We start from the raw sequence: 14,463 nt of genomic DNA, 5'->3' as shown, positions 1-14,463 counted from the left end.
CCTTGAACTAACCATGTGCAGATATAATAACTTTGTACATCAACTCCGGATATCCCCATCCACAGTAGTCATTACACCAAATGACGGGATGAAAGCAAGAAAGTATAGGCAGATACTTGCCCCAATCCCACTCTGAAACAAAAGAAATCAACATTTTGGTTGGGGATCCCACACCCTTTTGTAACCTTCGAAAGTCTATGATTGGGGTATTGTCGAATGAAGAACCGGAAAATGGCAAGAAATTGGCTCAACTATAAGGGGTATTGAAATTTGTGTGCCGAACCCGAAGGTGCTGTTTAAAACAAGAAAAAGCCCAAGATTCGATGCGCACAGATCGAACAAAGACTCGGCAAAAGCATGAGAAGCGAGCGTCGCGAAACGATGATGCCAACCCTTTAGACCCTCACCAAAACAAAAGCAAAGCCCCGTAAACGCCGTGCCATGTAGAATGATACAACACAACATCAACAAGTGGACGTCAAAGCCACATCACAAATCTAACAGAGATTTCATCTCTCAAAATCGGTTTCCAGCAGCCCATATGCTGGCGGCGGCCGAAGCTGCCCAGTCGTTCTCATCGTAAGGTGGCGTAGGCCACTTGTGAGGGTCCCGAGTCTTCTTGAGGTCAAGCGGCTTCGGGGCAAGAGCCTCCTGGCCATCGCCAAAGAGGACCTGATTGCCACTAGCCGAGGGCGACGGTGTGGGGTACGGATTCGACAGTCCTACGTTGCTCACAGACTGCCTCAGGCCGGGCTTGCCATCCTTCTCTAGTCGCTTCATTGCTCGATGTGTAGAGTTGAGGACTTCGTCGAGAAGCTCGTCTTCCTCGTTCGGGTCATCGTATTGCGGGACACCATGCCCAGCTTGAGCTCGTCGCGTCCTACTCGAAATGGGCCCAGTACCGCGCGCCACACCGATCAGATTGTCGACGGAGCGAGGCTGGTGCTGAGGGAGAGAGTGATGCCGTTTCAGTGTGCTACTGGGAGTTACCACCATGTGGGTAGGTGGCATCGGCGCCTGGGGCTGCTCGGGGTGTTGTCCGTCTCGCAAGGCTCTGTCCAAGGAGTCATAATTGTCAATCTTGGCTGGGACAGGTGGTTGTTGGTCAATTACCATCGATGACCGATTGCTAGCCCACGGTCCGCAGCCAGCCTGGGCCTCGATGTCGTCGTAGTTGGGGGACACGGGCGTTTGGTGCCTACCGGAAAACCGCCGCGCGCGCTTCCTTAAATGCGAGAAAAAGCTTTCCTTGTGGCCACTGGGAGGCGAGGCAAGGCCCGAGTTCCCGTTCAGAGCCCGTTCTGCCTGTTGGCGATGAATCTCAGCATAGTTGTTTGTGCTGGATGCGACGGACAGTTGGCGCCCAATCTTCTTGGCAGCCTTCTCCTCCAAATGGGCCTGCCTCTGTGCTTGCGAGTCATTGTAAGATGGATTTCGGTTGGAGGCCTGGGCTGTCACAGTATCTGATAATGGTGAGATGGGTTTGATAGTCGGCAGAATTGGCATCGGAGCGACGTTTGAAGGGCCGTTGGTCCATGTAGTTCGCTTACCATTTGGTGGTCTAGTCTTGTTCGCGGATATCTCGCTGGCAGTGTTGGAGTGCACAGGAGGTGGCCTTGATGCGATGGGCGCCTGCTCCTTCGGACTGGCCTGCACTGGTGTAGGCTCGGTGCTTTCAGAACGACCGATGAGCGACTTCCTGAACCACGAAGGCTTGGATGACGTAGGCGTCGAAGCCGTCGATTCCTTTCCGCGCCCTATGTCTGATTGCTTCCGACCGAGTATCTTCGATGCGGAGGATTTTGGCCGCAGCGGATCTACTGCATCAGCAAAATATTCGTGCGCGAGAGCCTGGGTAGAAGTTGGCCGGCTCTTTGGGTCCCACATCAGGCACCAGGTTACGAAATGGGCGAGGGATGCTGGCCATTGGGGTTGCTGAAGTATCGTATCCATCGAGTGAGGTGCCATCTTTGGGAAGGAGAAACCAAGCTTGCCGGCGAGGCGCGTTCCTTCTCTCCAATCTCCACCGCCCACCCGAGCTCCGGCCTTGTTGTACCAGTTCCCGGGGCTTCCCATGATTTCACACACACGCCATACCTGATCGACTTCGTTACCTCCGGGGAACAACGGCTTTAATGTCGCCACTTCCACAGCCATGGCGCCCACCGCCCAGATGTCGACTGGTGCGGAGTACTCGCCTGCCCGAAGGAGAACCTCGGGAGCACGGTACCATCTTGTTGAAACGTATGTTGTGTAAGGCAATTTCGAGTGTGTCTCCCGAGCCAGACCGAAATCTGCGATCTTTACTGTGTAAGTCGGAGGTGTCGATGGCGGTGTTACCAAGGCTGAGTAACGTCGGAAGGAGTTGCTCGAGTCTTGGTGAGCTGATGTCGAAACCAGGATGTTTTCGGGCTTGATGTCACGGTGGAAGAAGTGGTGGGCGTGAATGTGCTCCAAACCTTGCATAATTTGGAACAGAACACTTTTGACGCTGGAATTGTCGAGGGCCTTGTGATCCCGCGCCTTCATCAGCTGGTACAGGTTGCCTTCCATATACTCCATGGCAATATGGAGTTTCTTGCTGAAAGGGTCCAGGAAAATGTCCAGCGCCGGAACAAGATGCACGTGAGGCGGCAGCGTTCGCAGGAACACTACTTCACGAAGCTCGAGGCAGGGGCTGAAAGACTCGAAAGTCTTCTTCATCGTCTTGATGGCAATCTGGTTTACCGAGTTAGTTGTGAAACATCAGTACACACGTAGTGTCGAAAGTAGCATACCACTGTTCCCCGTCGAGCCACACTGGCGCCAGCGGTTCGCACCCTGGCCAAGACAACGCTTCCGAAACTACCATCGCCAATCTCCTTCAGCACCTCGAACCGGTCCTCCAGGGCCATTCCTGCTGAGCTCTGGGATGTATGAGACCCCCGATGGGTCAGATCGTGTGCCACCGTCATTGTGGGAACCGGGGATGAATTCTATAGCTGTGTGCCGCGGAGGGCGGTGTTGAGACGAGGGCCGACAACGCGGTTCTGAATAGCGGCGGGCGAGGCAGAAGGGCAGCGGCTGTCCTTCCCCACGCTTTCGATTTCTCGAGTAGCTCTATGACAGAGCTTTGGATACGAATCGGTGCATTCAGTTTCGAGATCGAGACGTCAGTATTATGGTACACAGCAAACCAGAATGGGCCGGGAGTCGTCCGGTATAGATGTAACGGTGTGGTGTGTATGTCTTCGAACGATGGCAGCCAGGACGAGGTGACTAAAGTAAAGAAACCCGAGATAATGACAGTAGGTAAGGTAAGGAGAGGAAACGAGCAGGATCTCTTTTGATTAAGACGGTGAATTAGGGGACCAGGGGAGGAGAGAGGATGGGACCGGATTGTCGGGGTGCGGGTCTTGGTCTGTGATGCTATGCTGGGCAGCAGAGCTTCTGGAAATATTGCGGTCCCTGCTTAGCGCACCAGACGCTGGTCCGGGAGGAAGATCCTGGGTGATACGATACTCGACCACGCGGAAATCGGAGCATAGATGTTCGACAGTAAATTATTGGGAAAATGAGTGAATTGAGGTGAGTGGTAGGTTATCCGTTTTTTTCTTCTCTTTCTCTTAATGTTTCTCTGGTATACAGCCCTTCTCCGTAATGGCGGTGGATTGCGATCCAAACCTGGAGATCGCGCTTCAAATGCGAGAGGATGGATACGCGACAGTGGTGGTGGTTTTCGTGCAGCAGCTGCAGCTGAAGGGAGAGTGGCAGCAGGAATAAAAGGGAGCGAAAACGAGGAAAAAGCACAAGCATCAGCAGGTACCACAGCGAAGGACGATATTGCCAATTACTCGAGAGCCAATACCCTCGGAAGAGCACTTCTTGTCCTCTTTTGTTTCGAGTTGGAGCTAAAGAAATGGGTGTAATGAGAGGAGAGAGTGTGATGAGATGAGCAATGCCTGCCAGCGAAGGGGGGCATCGGGGCATCCAGCAGAAGCAGTCATCAGATTTAGCTGCGTTGCTAGATTGATTTCAGAAATGTTTGGGGGGAGCCCGAGTACCTCAGCAGAGTACCTCAGCATGAACAGAGTTTCTGGGGTGGGATAGGGGACAATCTCGCTAGTGCTTGCTTCGGGGCAGAAAAAAAAAAGGTCTTGCTCTTGCTTGGTTTAAAAGAGGCCCCAATTCCAATTTGGGCGTCTGGGAACCGGCGACCAGGGGATCAAGGGATGGCGGCAGGGTTGGGATTGGTATCTGGCGAGAGGGACGGCCAGAAACGAACTCCCACTGTGACTGGACTTGGTGCCGTTACCACTCGAGCGGATGGGGGGTTTTTTTTTTTTTGCTTGTCAATTACTACTTTTATTAGTTTAATTAACCGCCTTGTAGACAAGGTACCGGCGGCATGTACTCTCAGGCCTGCTTCTGCCTCTGCTGCTGGCTGTGCCTGTTCCTGTTCTCTTTTTCTTCTGTACATACTGTTGGTGGTGGGGTACCTGCATGTCTGGAACTATGGGACTTTTTCTTCCGTGGGCTGAATAGAAGGTGCATGGCCATGTACCTCTTGCTGTCTCGTGTGAAGTGCTGCTGTGCTGCCGACTGATCAAACAATCGCGACAGGAATGGCGATGATGAACAAGACGATGATGATAAGAATGACAATGATGATGCTCAAGGTGATGATGGTGGGGAGGACAAACTCGCAGATGTCGAAATATGCCACTTGCTTAAAGTGCCTACATATGTGCATACCCAATGCCTAACCTTAGCTACCTATGTACCTAAGCTACCGCCCTAACGCCGCCAGGTGCGCAGGAAGCAAGTGTTCCTGGCCTGATGCCTGGCTGTTGGCTTTATTAACTCATTAACTCCCGTCAAGCGTCCTGGTCGAACAAACCCAAAGCGCTTCGAAAGGCTCGGCACGCTGACGGCACAATGGACTGCCCATGACAAGAGAAGAAGAGGGTCCAAAGTCTGGTTTCCTCCAATCGAACTCTGATTTGATTGGCAGTGGAGTATACCGATACGATAACTGATGTGAAGGAAGGCTAGAGAGAAAGTCGAGCCATTCGCACTGTCTTCAGACACCGCGCGCCCACGTTTCTAGTCGATCAAGGTACGGCCTCTAACGTACCTAGCATTGGCTGACAGGGCTAGGTTAGCTTGCTAGGTCGCCAGCTTGCCAGGGCAGTAGGCCAGGGCGCCAGGGGTGGGAGCACCTGGGACTGCCTGGGCGCAAGCTGCAGCAGAAAAGCATGCAACATAAAACACGGCCCCCCCTCCTCTTATGCTGATGTCTGTAATAAAGGTGTGTCAGTGTGCGTGCATACAGGACGTGGTGAGTGGTGAGGCCTTGTGGGAAAACATCGTCATCGCCCCCAAGCCGCGGTCGCCCAACTTGCGAGTGCATACGTAAGTATGTATGCAAGCCACCGGCAGCCCTTTAATACATATGGCGTAGGCAGGCCTGTCGCATCCATAACGGCAAAAGAAAAACACAGCGCAACCAACGAGGGGCTTCCCAGTCGAACCGTTGTTCGGCATGATGGATCCGTATGCATCTTGTTTCTTGATCAATGCCAGCGCATAAGATCTTCCTGCACTTTGTGTAAAGTAGATAAAGTATGGGCGAACCAACCCACCCCCGGCAGGCCAGGCCAAACAGCACAAGAGCACAGAGCACAAAGAGCCCATCGCCTCGAGTTTGGGACGAATAGGTAGGTGTTTGATGGCTCCGACGGGGGGCTTCAGCGCACAGAGAGACATGAAGCTTCGGCTACCTCTACGACTATTTGGTCTCCGTCCAATTTTTGATGCCACTGGTGAAAAACCGCCAAGTTCGTGATTGATGATTGACATAGCTAGCCCGGTGTCTTGCCCGCCCGGTGGCAGGCCGTAGATGGCGGACGAGTCTCATTAACGGTTAGGGTGCAGATGATGCTTTTAGCCATAGTAATAGTACAGAGTTCATAAGCGCTGATACATCGTTGCACGGCAAGCTTCCCCGGAGGGAAGACTGACTCTTAATGCGAAAGCGCGCACGGGTTACATGGTGTTTCAATAGTACAGAGCTCGTCGCAACGGGCTACATAAGTCGGTAACTATGGGCCCTTGATCAGTACATGATGCATACCACATAATTCTGCCACATACTGATACAGGCAGATAGGATGGCAGAATAGGGGGAGGGTCCGTGGCCCGAGCAAAGGCCACCAGGCCACCGGAAAGCCAAACCCGTCGACGCCATCCTGAGCGATTGACATTGGTAGGTGGATGGTGAGGGAGAGAGGGAGAGAGGGAGAGGGGGAGAGAGGCAAATTTCTTCATGTGTCGTGACATCAATGGGCCCGGTGTCTGGAGATGTTTGTTTGTTTGTTGTGACTGGGCGATGGGAGATATTGGGCATGACAGTACGCTTGACAGCTTCTTCTACTGTACTGGTTGGACTTGCTGGCTGTACAACCAGCGATGTATCTCCCGAGGCAGGAGACCCAAGATTACCTAAGTATGTACGGACGGATTCTGAAGAGTCTTGCCCCTTTCGCAAGCTTCGCAGACACCAAAATGGACATAGCTCCAGCAAGCAAACCGAAGTAGCGGGGCTAGTCAAGATTAGGCACAGGGGTAACGTCCCGTATAGGAAACCGTGCCGCCGAAAGAGTACCGGCGACATCGCAGAATTGCGTCTCTATTGTCCAACCTCTCCTCCACGATAGCGTGCCGCTTGTACTCGCGACTTTGCCCAGTCTGCACTGGCAGAGCAGACCAGTTGAGATTGGCACCCCAATTTGGGTCCCTCCGGACCTGGAAATCTGCACGCACTATACCATCAACCGTCTGCAGTTCATCTCAGATCTTCCATGGTGGCTTCGTGAGTGTGCACGCCTATCTAAGCTGCCCATTTCTATGCCGATCAGATGCAACACTCGATGACGGCCTTACGCGGCTCACTAATGATTCACAGCCCAAGGGACATGCTACCAGTTTCTTGTCGTTGCCGCACAGCATACTTGTGAACGTGAGCATCACACGCTTGAGGTGTCGTGCCGTCCTCACATATGATCTTGGAACACCCCCTCATCGAAGTGACTGGTCGTGGGAGCGAGAGGTCAATGTCCTCCCGATGTCCAACTAACGAACTAGCCAGCCAAAAGGCGGGTGAGACGGAGAAGGGTGTTCATGGTGAACAGCGCGTCGCCCTAACCACCCGTTCGCTCGCTCTAAGATGGTCGAGCTGCTAAACATGGCCTGGCCTACCCGGCAAGTAGGTATTGGCTACTCTGGGGTGAGTTTGGCGCTTACACGATCGTTCTTGACTCAGAACCTTAAACAACTCCTCCTCCAGGGGGACTATCTGATGCTGGCTGACATGGTCTATTCGCCGGTGACAACTATCGCTGCCGAGTCGATCATTAAACGTCACGTCCGAGACAGGCTGGCTGGCTCCCGCAGATGGGCCTTGCTCTTTTGGCTATGCGCAGTATGCGATACTGCCACCGACGGGTTTTCCCTGGTCGGAATTTTCACTCTGTTCCACCAACCCGTTACATTTGCGGCCAAGACCAAGAAGCAAGTGCGTAGGAGTGGCATCCGGCACCGTTGCACATGCCAAACCTGATGGGCTTGAGTACGAAGCCTACGGCAGGACAACTCTCGCTGTAAGGAAGGGAGTATGTCGGAGTGTCCATGGGATACCCAATTTTTGCCTGGAGATATTAGAGATGTCTCCAACACGGGCATGCCGATGAGCCGCATCGTGCCTCAGTTTGGTTGGGGACCCAGGTCTACGGTACACCTATCCTGCTTGCTTGATGATGGGTGTGCAACAGTATAGATGTAGTTACTGTGACGCCGTAAAGCCGGGAGATTCAACAAGACCGTTCAAGCGTTGACTGGATATAGCGTCTCTATCTCGGTTCACGTCTCCGAGAAGACGCTACTCCTCTCTGATTTCATCATATACCGCTCGTCTTCACCATGATGGTGGCTCCCGCGGCTCTGGCGGTCCAGATCTCAGCATCAACGTCCTTGTTCTCCATGTGAGCTACTGAAAAGCCAGGTTCTTAGCCTTCAAATGACAACTTCCATTGACTTTGGCCCTGTGCAATTACAAGTTTTTTTTTTTTTTTGGTGTTCAGCCATGACGAAGATGAGGTTACGATTTCAGTTCATGATGGCGGGGCAAGAGCTTTTGGTTAATCGTATTGATGAATGATAGTGTATCCTCGTGACGAGGCTCAATCATCCATCCCGGTGACTACTATGGCTGGCGGTTGGTATCTCGTGGTCAGAAGAACTGGAGAAGAGAGATTAGGTAATCTACAGCGGTACGTATTTCTTTCTCTGCTTCAACGGATGCATCCGATTTGGTCTGATTCATGTTCTCCAAAATTAGCCTGCCAAGCACATCGCGTTCCAGCTTGTTTGCAGGAACGCGTACGTGGACGGACTCACCACTTGATGAATCTGACTCAATTACCATGCACTGTAACTTGAAAGCCTCTCGACGAACCCAGATTGGTTGATCTCAGCTCATCACACTCCGTATGCGAAGCATAATTCTGTCTGGCAAGCTGAGGAGAAGTGCAAGCCGTGAAGCTTTGACGACCTTCGCTGAGCACGCTAATAAATGCGTGTGTGTCCATGTAGTATAATGTGGGTGTCGCTCGTGGTTTGTTACCAACTTCGTGGTTGCCCGGATCTCACCTGTATCGGCGCAGGTGGGCTAGAGTCCCGTGTTTATCGATCCAGGGTTGGATTCGGTACCAGCAGCTGGCCGGTGTTGGTTGTATCCTGTAAATAATTTCATCCATGCACCTGAGCTATCCGCATTGATTTGTTGAAGTCGGATAGCATGATGGCGGCAGCAAGGCTTGTACTGGGTGCTGGCGCGTCTTGCGGCATCGAGGTGGGGCACCACTTGGGCCACTGAGACTGGGTGTTTATGCGTTTTCGGTCTGTAGGGCACGCACGGATTGATTGGCGAGGTGTCGACAACACTTCTCGGCATTGTTGATACTCGCTGCACATCAGTCCTGGTTTCGGGGCGGGCAGGCGAGCAGGGCCTCTGGCATCGCGTAGCAACCAGAAACCCGGAGGGGGGCCTGATTCGGGGTGCCAGAGCAACAGCACGGTGGTTTCCTTCCAGAAGGCCATAATCCACGATCTTATACCCCCTAGTTCGCCACCCATTGAACGGATGGATCCAATAGCATGAGCATTGAAGCTGGCAGGCTGGGCACTGGGTGGGCCGTCACTGGGCCGTCTCGCTCTTTTGGAATTCCGGTGTGGGATACACCGAAGGCATCCATCTGTTTGCCAGAATTTGCCATGCGCAGAACCATGCGCAGAAGGCCGTGCCGGACCAGGAACTCCTTCTGGCCCCTCACAATATTGAATGCAGATCATAAGACTTCCAGAGAGCGCCATATCATGGTCAGCTGGGCCGAGCGACATGCGCATTGAGAGAGTTCAGTGCTTTTCAGATGGACCCTGAAAGTTTGCTCATCTTTTGCTAGGCTTGCCTGTCAACCTTGCCGAAGATAGCGTGACAGGTCTACCCTAGGGATTATTGTGCATACCTGCCCCCGGCAAAAGTTAGTGTTTCGGTTGCCAGCCTGCCAGCCACAGAGTATCTTCCAAACGGAGTGTCAACTCATCGCTCATCCGCAGTTATCCATTACAGAGAGCTTCCTGAGCACGACTCCACTGATGAAACATGTCTTCCGAAGCCTACCTCGACGTCTTTAGCCTCGTATTTGTTTAGCTCTGGACTAGCCGGTTCCCCGGGTGTCACCAGGGTATATTGCAGCTGGGCGTGCTCTGCTGTATGGACAAGCCTCTGCTCCTGTCACGTGGTGTCGGTATCTTTTTTTTTTTTCCTTCTGTTGGGGAGGCTTATACGCGTTATACTAGCTAACCCCATACTGCTCCAGTTCTCTGGGCAAGGCGGTGTTCCTTGACCGCCATAGTCGAGGCGAACGCATTGGTCTCGTCCGATGCCTGCTAGTTGGCAGACTTGCGTTGGATGATTTCTCCGGTAAACATTCATGTTTTCGTTGGGACGAACGGGTGGTGGTTGCCATCTGACCCAGGCAGCATAGAGGGGCAACGAGATGTGCCCGTGTTGGCGAAGCAATCGCGAGATGCCACCGTCTGCGGATCCCTGGCGACGGCCGGATCGAAGGAAGGATGGATACGGCCCCCGCGGAGACTAGCGTGCCGCTAGATACAACTTTTCTGTTGCATGAGCCAACGTGGATGAAGCCCGAAGCCGTGCCGTGTGCTATGAACAACCCTGTACCTCTCGATTGCGGATTCGCTGCCAGCGGCTGCCTTCGGGGGTTGTCATATGAGCGGTTGTCGAGGCCGACACGAGGAAGAAGCTGGACTGGCCTGATTTTGCCATATACTGTCGCATCTCGTCCTTTTTGGGGTTCTATGTGGCACGCTGGACCGCAAAGAGTGCATATGCATACCATGATGTGTTGAGTATCGTGAGCGCCGCTGGAAGGGATGGGCGAAATCGAATGTCCACTGCTGTGCAAACGGCTGTGGTTGACAAAACACGGAGTCAGCGGGAGCATGTTCTCGGAGGGCTCGAGTGCGAGTTGCTAACTAGTCCGCTCTGGGCAGACTTTGACGTATGCAAAGAACCAAAGTGTCATGAGCAGTTGCAATAAACAAGTCAAAATGAGCATCTTGGTGGGCACTTGTAGTCGTATACATTGCCGAAGTCATCCCAAACAGTCAGTTACCAATCACTCTATTGCGCCAACAACTGACTTGATAAAAGGGCATTGAAGCTCGGGATGGCTCTAGGCCATTGCCAGCCAATATCACTAGGGGCCAGGCTGCTGTGGCCGACGCCTCCATATCTCGAGACATCTGCCTGGCTTCTTGATAGCACTTACTATTTACGTGTTCGCGTTTGGACTCCGAGATGTGTTTGCGAGGCTGGTCCAACTACCTGCATCCTAAGTTATTCTCAGAGGATGAACTCGGCTTTATTCCAGAGAGGCCAAGTCGGGCTGTGTTGGACTTGCATGTCACAGATGTTGGTTATGTTTCTCAACTGCGTAGGGTACATGTATAGACAAAGACCGAATTCTGATACTTGCGAAGTGACTCTAGTGTCAGGGGTTAGGGGAAGAACTTTACTTGCTACCTGCAAAGCACATGGAATTTCAACGTTGTTTATACCAGGCATGCCGTGCGAGTTCCCATGTGTGTTATTCCTGGTGTTGGGTATTTCTCACCAACTACCACATTCGCCGTTGCCCATGAGAGTAAGAGCACACAACCTTGGGTCACGACTTCCACCTCTGTTCCTGAACGGCTGTTCCAAGCAAAACAACATGAAACATTTTGAAGCATTCACGGGTGTACATGTAGACATGTAAATGAAAGTGAAACCCATCAGAGATACTGCTAGTAGACAATCGCCGTTGTCACCCCTTCTATTCAATGACTTCTAATGCCTGCTTCGATATACCAAAGCCTCGCAAAACATGTGATGGATCCAAATTGGGTGAGGTCTCTTTCACAGTTTGCACCAAACAGACAACTTTATCCTGCGTCAATAGTGGTGACATCAGTCAACTGTGCTCGTTTGTACCTCAGGCGGCCAGGCACGTCAATCACTGCAGGCGCTCCAGCAGCAACACCGAAAAGGCAGGCACGCGTATCATCCCAAACACCTTCCTCGTTGCCAACACAGAACAAACCCTTCCACATCCAGCCTTTAACCTTCCGCACACCCACTTTCCTTTCATTTCTTCAATATTCCAGTAGGAGCGGTCACGGGTAGGTATCGACGAAAACAAGCCGATGGGCAAATTCTTGCAATTCTTCTCCCGAGCAACCCATCTCATGGGACAATAAATCCTACCTACAACATTCATCATCACAGCTCGTCACCCCCATCCTACTTCTCGCCCTCCACCACTGGATCTCATCTGCTTCAAGCACTTGGATTTAGGTACTCCAGGTTCCCAACAGGCAAACCAAGAGGTAAGCATATCATTGCTGGTAAGTGCTGATTCATTTTTTTCTGATGATTCTCCCCCAGCATCCTCTGCTAGTCCTCGCTCGGCGTCGGCTTTGCAACGAGGAACTGGTTGAAGCAAGAAGCAAATCTCGTAAGTGCAAGCCAACAACATCCTTCTTACTCTTGACCACTGCTCTACCCTTGACATACACATTTGTCCTTTGACCTCATTGCAACTTTCTCGCCTACCTAGTGCCGTAATCAAGTCCTACTCCACGAGGTCGGATGACTCTATTCCTTCTTCGTTACACATCCTACACAACAGACTCTGTTTCCAGCCGTGACAGGTGGAAATCAGCAAACGCACGCACAACTTTCCCTCGAACATATGAGTGTACCCTCGTCATCCAGCTGATCATCCTAGCAGGCCTTAGTCCAGAAAAAACCAGCACTCGCCTCTTTCACTCCCCTTCTCGCCCAAGAAAAAAAAATCCAGAAGGGAAAGAGCTGCTTCCAGTAAATCGGTCAACTGTTTCTGTCCTCGCAGGTACGTATGATGTTTCCCTTCATTGAATTCTCTGCTATCTCGAAAAACAAAACATCACCCCGCTACCTTCATGAACACACCTTCTCCCAGTTCTGCATGCATACCTACTGGTCTCGTCTTCTGGTATGCCAGTTGTGCCACAGCATGCTTTCCATGACCTTCAATCAAGTCTGCTTCAACAAGTCACTCTGATGGGACAGGCCTGAATTCACCTTCACTTACACAACCGTTTTCCTATGCAACATCACTGGGCGCTGGCCCCGACGTTCTTGCCAAAGATCATCTCCCGCTGACAGTTAATTCCCATCTCCAGCCCGTACCCTCCATCCTTTTGATTGAACAACTCAACAAGGACACCCTGGACAAGATGTCTTCAGCTCGGTAAGTTTGATATCCCCAAGTGCAACATTACATTAACTAACTATGTCCATCAGCGACAACGCAATTCCCAAGAAGTAAGCTCTTCACTCTCGAGAAAGTTCCATGTTAAGGTTGAATGTACTGATATCACAGGCTATGGTGTTACATGGCGGGCCACTGGGAGGTCCGAGAGAAGTTCTCGAACAACCAGAAGGCCAAGTACCAGAACGCCCAAAGACGTTCCCGCTTGCCAATGAACAACTCTGCCATCAAGGCATTGAACATGGTTTGTCAACTGCATTCTGGCCAACCAGTCACTGAATTCAAGTGCCATGGTCCTTGTTCTCTGTATAAGCACAGGGATAAGTTCAGCAAGAACCAGCGTCGCAACAAACTTCGCGTAAGCCTGATACCCTTGATTTACTCAGCAAATACTAATACTTTGGCACAGTGGTGTATGGAGTGTTGCACATGGAGAAGCCAGTTCGATATTGGCGATGTTCCAGTTGCTCATCCAAACGAGGACCTTTCCCAAACTGAGATTCCTGGAGATTCTTCAAGCGCGCAAGACGACAGAGACATGCTGAACCAGTACCCTTTTGATTATTCACTGGACGAAAGTATCCAGGATGACGACCTTGGCGGTGCTGATGACATAGACTCCGATTCTGAGGATGACAATTACCCAAGTACGGCACAGCGATTCAATGGGTGGTCTGATGAAAGCGACGATGATGACGAGGACTACGAGGTTCGTCAAATACCATTTACTCTCATGCTATTTATGTGGATAGCATCCAACTGATACAATTTTAGACCCAGATCTTGCCAGCCAAGAGTGTCAGCCATGGCCAATCGAGTCGAGACAACATAAGTCAGAGCTTGAGCAACATGAGCATTGACACAAGCTCAAAGATTGCTGCTTCCACCGTCAAGCAAAGTGGCCAGGCGTCTATGGCAGGAAGACAGGTATCGGAAAGTATCACATCTATGGGAAATGGCACATCTTCGAAGAGAACCACACCGATGGTTGGTAGCAGTCAATCCACACAAGCAAGTGCACCTGCGTTCACTGGTTGTACCCCTGGATTCGTCCCGCCTCATTTACAGGCAGCTCGTGCAGGCAATGGCGGCTATAGCAGTACTGCAGGAAGTGCGTCGGTGGTATCGAGTGATTCTCGTGCAGGTATCGCGAATGCCTCTATGTACTCGGCAACGGAGGCCTCGAGAAGTGGAAATGCTGGCAGAGCATATTCTGGAAGACCATCCAGCACCGTTGCTACGACGCAAACTGGCTACACTGGTACCAACATTAGACATCGACCAGATCGGAATGGTTGGGCTCGCCCGGTAAGCACAGTACTTGGTAATTGCTGTGAACATTTACGCTGACTACAAACAGGACCAGCGACGCAATTTCGATAAGCAGACCCATTTTTCCACGTCTGCTACCGACTACATCGAGGCTCACGAAAGCGGAAGTGAGGATGAGATCTGAGGCTGGAACGTCCATCGTCCCCCCACAGACGAACAATGGGACATAGAGCCACACTATATGTACGATTGTTGTGTCAACTACTATTTC

The 14,463-nt window shown here is 51.8% G+C and overlaps 4 protein-coding genes across 4 annotated transcripts; 2 read left to right on the top strand and 2 right to left on the bottom strand.

Annotated features, from left to right (window-relative positions):
• Nucleotides 1-516: 516 nt before the first annotated feature.
• Nucleotides 517-2,954, bottom strand: PG986_009108 (uncharacterized protein; the record flags this gene model as incomplete). Its single annotated transcript, XM_066845330.1, has 2 exons — nucleotides 517-2,718; nucleotides 2,778-2,954. 2 exons carry the CDS (start codon nucleotides 2,952-2,954, stop codon nucleotides 517-519), a joined length of 2,379 nt encoding a protein of 792 aa, XP_066697728.1.
• Nucleotides 2,955-6,450: 3,496 nt separating this feature from the next.
• On the top strand, nucleotides 6,451-7,117 carry PG986_009107 (uncharacterized protein; the record flags this gene model as incomplete). Its single annotated transcript, XM_066845329.1, has 3 exons — nucleotides 6,451-6,487; nucleotides 6,623-6,853; nucleotides 6,900-7,117. 3 exons carry the CDS (start codon nucleotides 6,451-6,453, stop codon nucleotides 7,115-7,117), a joined length of 486 nt encoding a protein of 161 aa, XP_066697727.1.
• Nucleotides 7,118-8,787: 1,670 nt separating this feature from the next.
• Nucleotides 8,788-9,444, bottom strand: PG986_009106 (uncharacterized protein; the record flags this gene model as incomplete). The annotated part of the gene is made up of 1 exon (XM_066845328.1): nucleotides 8,788-9,444. The coding sequence occupies one exon, from the start codon at nucleotides 9,442-9,444 to the stop codon at nucleotides 8,788-8,790; it is 657 nt and encodes a 218-aa protein (XP_066697726.1).
• A 3,144-nt stretch (nucleotides 9,445-12,588) lies between these two features.
• Nucleotides 12,589-14,376, top strand: PG986_009105 (uncharacterized protein; the record flags this gene model as incomplete). Its single annotated transcript, XM_066845327.1, has 7 exons — nucleotides 12,589-12,641; nucleotides 12,702-12,899; nucleotides 12,953-12,973; nucleotides 13,032-13,278; nucleotides 13,330-13,629; nucleotides 13,695-14,228; nucleotides 14,281-14,376. 7 exons carry the CDS (start codon nucleotides 12,589-12,591, stop codon nucleotides 14,374-14,376), a joined length of 1,449 nt encoding a protein of 482 aa, XP_066697725.1.
• Between the last annotated feature and the right edge of the window lie 87 nt (nucleotides 14,377-14,463).

This window comes from Apiospora aurea, assembly GCF_038362705.1.
Source record: "Apiospora aurea strain CBS 24483 chromosome Unknown utg000006l_segment0_segment0, whole genome shotgun sequence".
Taxonomy (NCBI): domain Eukaryota; kingdom Fungi; phylum Ascomycota; class Sordariomycetes; order Amphisphaeriales; family Apiosporaceae; genus Apiospora; species Apiospora aurea.
The sequence above is the reverse complement of the archived record's forward strand: the minus strand, read 5'-3'. Positions and strand labels throughout refer to the sequence as shown.